The 6,852-nt window shown below is 37.9% G+C and overlaps 1 protein-coding gene across 1 annotated transcript; it reads left to right on the top strand.

Moving 5' to 3' along the window:
* The first annotated feature begins 359 nt into the window (after positions 1–359).
* LOC122657580 (malate dehydrogenase, glyoxysomal) lies at positions 360–6,568 on the top strand. The gene is made up of 9 exons (XM_043852324.1): positions 360–515; positions 810–1,025; positions 1,403–1,717; positions 2,237–2,326; positions 2,428–2,511; positions 5,685–5,720; positions 5,819–5,908; positions 6,005–6,099; positions 6,220–6,568. The coding sequence occupies exons 1-9, from the start codon at positions 444–446 to the stop codon at positions 6,290–6,292; spliced, it is 1,071 nt and encodes a 356-aa protein (XP_043708259.1). The 5' UTR covers positions 360–443; the 3' UTR covers positions 6,293–6,568.
* The last annotated feature ends 284 nt before the right edge of the window (positions 6,569–6,852 follow it).

The raw sequence follows: 6,852 nt of genomic DNA, 5'->3' as shown, positions 1-6,852 counted from the left end.
AGGTACCCTCTCTCTCTCATGTCAGAATCGGCACTAACCGATCCGGCCAATTCACATCGATTCTGATCTATTTCAGCCGATTCATATTGGGAATTGACTCTGCGTTCTGAAACCCAGAATTGGAAGAAAGAAAAGAGTATGGTTTTGATCAAGTGACGAAAGAAAACCTCGAAGTGCACAAAGATTGTAAGAAGCCAGAATCACAAGGATAAGGATCTGATAAATATAAGAGCCAATTTCTTCTTTCCTTCTGAAAATAGTATTATTGCATAATACCATACGTGTCCTAACTCCCCAAGTTCTTCGCGTCAGCTTCGTTTTTTCTCGGCGTTCTCTCTCTCTCTCTCTCTCTTTCTTTTATGAAATCAAACAAAGGGAAGCAGTTTTCCCGTGTTTAAGAAAATACATTTCTGAGTTAGTAGGTTCTTCAACAGCCCACGAAGATGCAGCCAAGTGCAGAAGCTAGTCAACGTATTGCAAGGATCTCTGCTCATCTCTGCCCCTCAAATCTTCAGGTTTACTAGTCTCTTCTTTCTGGTCTGGATTCTTTTGGTCGATTGTTTCGTTTACGCATAGTTTTCTTTGTTTTACGGGATGGGTTTTCGTCAGATTTCGGTTCTGTTGAATTAGGGCCCTTTTCTTTAATTTGGGTCATTTTGAATGTGAACTATAAGCTTATTGTTTACTTTTCTTGATTGTTTCTTATTGAAGGAATGTGGTTGGTAATACCGTTTCTGACAAAATTTGAATTTTTGTTTGTATTGGATTCTTTATGTTCCCCAAAAATTGGGTGGATCGTGGAACGAAAGATGGAGGAGAGTTCCATTTTGGGGCGCGCGAATTGCCGAGCAAAAGGTGGTGCGCCTGGATTCAAAGTCGCAATCTTGGGTGCTGCCGGAGGTATCGGCCAGCCTCTTGCGATGCTGATGAAGATGAACCCACTTGTTTCAGTTTTGCACCTTTACGATGTCGTCAATTCTCCCGGTGTCACAGCAGATATCAGTCACATGGACACTGGTGCTGTGGTAATTTAATTCTTCCATGTTCTCTGCTTTCTATAATTTATTTCTCCTGAAATTTGAAAATTGTTGGTGCGTTTGAAAATTGTCTCTACTTTCAGTGCTTAATGATCCAAATCTATATTAATCTAACTTGACAGGTTGGTACAGTAAATCAAGATCAATTCTTGGTGCTGTGTCACATTTGAACTTCGGTAGACTGGGTTTGGATTTAATGGTCTTATTCTTAAGGGATTTGGATTCTGTGGATTCTAATATAAATTTCAACTCATATCTCAGTAACTCAGTAATGTTACAATAGGCATCTTTGAAAAATCTCCAAACTGGATGATGTGGCTATCTAGTTTTGGCCATCAGAACTTAATATTATTAGGAGCTTTCAGGTACGTGGGTTTCTGGGGCAGCAGCAACTGGAGAATGCTCTTACAGGGATGGACCTTGTAATAATTCCAGCTGGTGTTCCTAGGAAACCAGGGATGACTAGGGATGACCTTTTCAACATCAATGCTGGAATCGTTAAGACCCTCTGTGAAGGGATCGCTAAGTGCTGTCCTCATGCTATTGTCAACTTGATCAGTAATCCTGTCAACTCTACCGTTCCAATTGCGGCAGAGGTGTTTAAGAAAGCTGGGACCTATGATCCAAAGCGACTTCTGGGAGTCACAATGCTTGATGTTGTGAGAGCCAATACTTTTGTGGTATGTATTATCAGTCTTTTGCTATTGTTTTCTTTTTATTTTTAAATTTTAGGTTCATTTTTTATTCAGATTACATAAGGTAACAAGCTTGGTTTATCATTTTGTTTTAGGATTACTCTCTACAATATCATTTGCCATGAATGATATTTAAAAGAAAATATACAGGCTTGTCATTTTGTCTTTAAATTACTCTCCCATAACACCATTTCCTTATATATAAAGTTTCAGTTAGCATTTTCAACTGCCGAACCATGTTGTCATGCTGGTTCTGTACTTCCGTTGATCCCTCAATACTTGTTATTTTTTAGTGTTAACTGTGATGACGTGAGTAGCAGAAAAAAGGTATTGATATCATTACACAGATTCTATACCATGGATTTCTTGTTACAGTGTTGGAACCTGAAAAAGCATATGCAATTGTAGTTTGGAAGCTTGTATGAGGCCTTGTTATGCATATGAGAATTTGTTGTCTTACACAGTTAACATGTTTGGGTTCATTTATCTGGTTTTCTCTTGCAGGCAGAAGTTCTGGGAATTGATCCTAGGGATGTTGCTGTTCCAGTTGTTGGGGGTCATGCTGGAGTTACAATTTTGCCCCTTCTGTCACAGGTTATTTCTGAGCTGATGTGTTTACTAATTTCTATTTCCAATACATAAATCACTTTTTGTTCCCCTGAAACAAGTTTTCAATTTCATATCAATTTGTGCAGGTTAAGCCTCCATGCTCTTTCACCCAAGAGGAAATTAACTACTTAACAGACCGGATTCAGAATGGTGGGACAGAAGTTGTTGAGGTATTAAAATTCAAGTTTACTCTTGAAATGTGTATGGTATAATGTAATATAGAAATTTTTAGCTATAAAGTTCAATGAGGAACTGAAGGTCTGCTGAACCAGCAAAATTTGATGGCAGTACAGTACTTGGTGAGTCATACTGAACTGAAAATCCATTGAACTCAGAGTTTGCTCATTCTTAATTGAATGGACTGGCCGATGGTACATTAGAGTTGAATGATGCATAGGCCTACCATACTATCCATGCCCTGTGAATTTCCCATTAATGGTACCTTAGAATTGAATGATGCAAAGGCCTACCATACTATCCATTCCCTGTGAATGTCCCACTAATGGTTTGAGGAAAATTTAAAGAAGCCTCTGCTATTTTGATATCAAGTGAAATGCGGTGGGTTGATGTACTATCCATGCCCTGTGAATTTCCCACTAATGGTTTGAGGCAAATTTCAAGAAGCCTCGGCTATTTTCAAGTGAAATGATTTGGGATGAAACGGAGGCCACAACATCATCCCTATCAGCTCTATGGGATTTTAACCGTTGTTTATGCTGGAAGTTTTTTTAGTTGTTCCCTTGTTTGAGATTTTCTCTTTGCCTTCTATTTTGTGGCACTCTTCTTTGTTTTCATGTTTCCATGGAAGTCAAGTCGGAACTACTTAATCAGGAATTGCATGCCTAAGTTGCTTCCAAATTATCATGATGCTTTCCATCAGCTATTGAATCACAAGACAATGTAATGATACTGATTTTGGTCGTGTGGATCTACAGGGTAGGTGAATAAAAATATCTTGTCCTGTTAATCTCATGCCAATACATCCATGGGGTTAAACCGACATATGGAATTGGATCTTGGAACAAAAACATTTGAGATTTATAGGAAAAAAAAAGTTGGTCAGTTTTATATACTGAATATGGCTTAAAGGATAGATAAATGTCATCGAAGAATAATAGAAAAGTATTACCAGAAGAGGACAAGGAGCTGGGGAAAAATAAGAAGAAAGAAAGGTTTCCACAAAAATCCACATATGGAGCTCCTGAATTTCACATAAAGGTCTTGAGAATTACACTATAAGTCATCATTTTTTTTGGGGGGGGGGGGGGGGAGATTTGACTTCGGATTTGGAAATCCACCGGAAAATGGTCTTTTCACTTACCATACTGTGCTGGTTTGGACTGTCAATTCAATTGCATTATGACTTTACCAAGAGATATTCATTCATAGATTTTCTGCATGATGGTATTTGCTTATAACTCTCCCAGAAAAACTCCCAAATAAAGGTTGGTTTTCAAGATCTTGCTCTTATTAAAAATCTATCTGAATTGCCTTTAAAATGCTTGCTAAAACTGTGCGAAGAGGACAAGTTTTGACCATTGAAAAAATTGGGTTGAAGAAGTGTTCAAAATAATACTCAAAAACTCAAATTTGTCTTCTGGAAAAATGGGGGTGGGGGAAGGAAAAAAGAATTTAAAGAAAATTTGATAGTAGAATATGGCAAAGTTGACAACCTAAAATTAACCCCAAAAAACACTAAAATTGGATAGCTTCAGATACTACTACAAATTCTGTACCTGAAATTCCAGAGCTACCATTGACATCTCAAAACAAGTGAAATTAGAAAGAAACTAAAAACACCACAAAGTATCCAATAAATCAAAGTCAAATTTCATAGTTTTGGATCCTTTTCAAACGTATGGGGATCCATGCTACAAAATCTTAGTAACCTATTCCCAGGAAAAAGAAGGAAAAAAAGGGTACATGCTACATCGATCTAACTTTGCAATTTGAATGATTGATTTGTGTTGTACCAACTAAGAATTTACTTAGGTTGGTTTAACTTTAATAAATGTCTAATATACCCAAAATTTAATATCTTATCTCCGTTACTCATCTGACAACGGCCGTAACTTGGCTTGTGTTGGGCCAAGTGAGCTCACCTTAATGTCAAGTTCACCTGGGGGGTTTATGTAGGAAGTAAACAAACCATATCATAGAAGGGCTTTGATTCTTTGTGTATGTCCCCTTGAGTTTAGTTTCTGTTATATGCTTTTGCAGATTCACCAATCTCTCTCTCTGACAAAGGGATGAGATGAAATAAATCTTGGGTTTCGAGTATTCGCCTTCTTCCCTTGTCATGACTTTTCGTCAAGTTAGTCTGGTGGTATTTGAGTTTCTGCTGTAAGCCTAAGCCTAATAGGGTTCTTTATTCCTCTTCATTTTCCCTAAAACCTTATGATCCTAAACCTCTCCATTCCTTATACCCAGGAATCTATCTTTAACCTCCTTTCTTCCAGTGAATTCAATCAAGCGAGCAATGAAGCAAGCCCTTAAAAGATGGTCATTCTTACTTATCAACCGTTGAATGAGTTCCGGCCAACTCCAAATTTCTCTCTCTCTCCAAATAATTTTTTCCTAGATCAGTTGAATGAGTTCTAGCTAACTTCAAATCTCTCTCGCTCCAAATAGTTTTTTCCTAGATCAGTTCTTGAAGGAACCTCTTCAAGATTCCATCTTCAGATAGAATGCATCCCTAGTTTTTTTTATGGCATAACAGGATTGGCTCCGTAAAGCATTGTAACAAGAGATTTTCCTTAGATGATTCAGTATTCATTTTGAGCCTGCTTATCGTGATTAGTACCTATAACCTTGCATGATTGGGTTAAGACTTGTCACTGCACTTGTAATTTTCTGAGAGTTATAGGAGGGTGAGATACCTAGTCAGCCAAGTTTTTGCCTCAGTTTCCTACGACAACTCATGTAGGGCATATTCTAGATGAGGAAAATACAGAACAGAACAAGGTGGTCTAGAACTATGCCTCAGTCTGAAGATGGATTTGATTCCTGTCTCCTTTCTCCTACACCTTCCCCGTAATGAATGACTTTTAAATCCTTGTCTTGTTTCTAAATTCTTCAAATCCTATATGATTTGGTTCTGAAATTGTTATATCCGGATCATTCAGATACTTTGGATGAAGAATAATAGCTTAATGCTTCTGGTCCAAAATGGAGATCCTACCGAACTGATTGACTACTAGTTTCTGTGATCTTGACAGAGTAAATATTTAGCAGTGAATGTTCTTTTCTGATTCGACTGTAATTAAAATGGCAACTGTGTTCCATTTAGTCATTTCGCATATCTAAATCAGCACTCAGTCGGAATTATTCACATCCTTTGCAGGCAAAAGCTGGGGCTGGTTCTGCAACATTGTCAATGGTTAGGAAATCTCTGTTTGATATTTAGTTACATTTTCCCTTTCGTCTCGGCTGCTGACCAACTGAATTCATTGAAAAAAAATATAATTAAAAATGCAGGCATATGCTGCTGTTAAATTTGCAGACGCATGCCTTCGTGGCTTGAGGGGAGATGCAGGCATTGTGGAATGCTCTTTCGTGGCTTCTCAGGTAATTTTTGCAATTGTAATCTACTTGGTAAATTAGAAACTGCTTGTGAGGAAATAACATGAAGACAAATATTAAATTACTTCTTTTTGTTAATAGGTGACGGAACTCCCTTTCTTTGCATCCAAGGTACGACTTGGTCGTACTGGAATTGAGGAGATCTTCCCTCTCGGGCCCCTAAATGAGTATGAGAGGTGTGTTATGAGTTATGATGGAAGCGTAAAATATGTTTTGCAGTTATGGTTTTGATACTTTAAAACTTGAAATAACAATGTTTGAATTGCTTACTTTGTTTACATTACTGTTCTCTTCAGGACTGGTTTGGAGAAGGCGAAGAAAGAGTTGTCAGAAAGCATTGAAAAGGGGGTTTCTTTTGTTAGGAAATAGATCAACATCAAATAATATAGTTGTCTCGGAGATGCTCTCACCTCTGATAGGATAGACATGTAAGTTCTGTTAGTTTTTGAATTTGCCTTTTATGAACCACAATTCCTTGTAGCTGCCTCTTAATAATTCGCCCCCCCAACCCAAATAATAAAAAAAACTGTCTCCTGTTCCTCAATTGAGATGGAGATTGTTTCATTTTCCATATGGTAATGCTTCTTGGAACAACTGTTTGTGACATGAACCAGTTCACAATCCAGAGATACCCCGTAATTTGCAGACGCGGGTACCATACTACCATGAAAGTAGGGGTGATTCTGCAACTTTGCCGCTGAGTAAAACTTTCCCTCCAAGATGCAAGTGAGGTGGTAAAAATGGTATTTAATAGGGTAACAGTGGGGACAAATTTGAAACTTCACAATGACTAAAAAGCAATTGCCTTCTTCCCTCTCGGTGGAGTCTGCTATCTTGGTCTTCACTTCCCTTGTCCATGATCATCGTAGTGGAAGTCTATTTTTAACTCTAATAGGAAACCCATGCAGCCTGAATCTGGATCATCTTCA

Source organism: Telopea speciosissima, chromosome 4, assembly GCF_018873765.1.
Source record: "Telopea speciosissima isolate NSW1024214 ecotype Mountain lineage chromosome 4, Tspe_v1, whole genome shotgun sequence".
Classification (NCBI taxonomy): domain Eukaryota; kingdom Viridiplantae; phylum Streptophyta; class Magnoliopsida; order Proteales; family Proteaceae; genus Telopea; species Telopea speciosissima.
The sequence above is the reverse complement of the archived record's forward strand: the minus strand, read 5'-3'. Positions and strand labels throughout refer to the sequence as shown.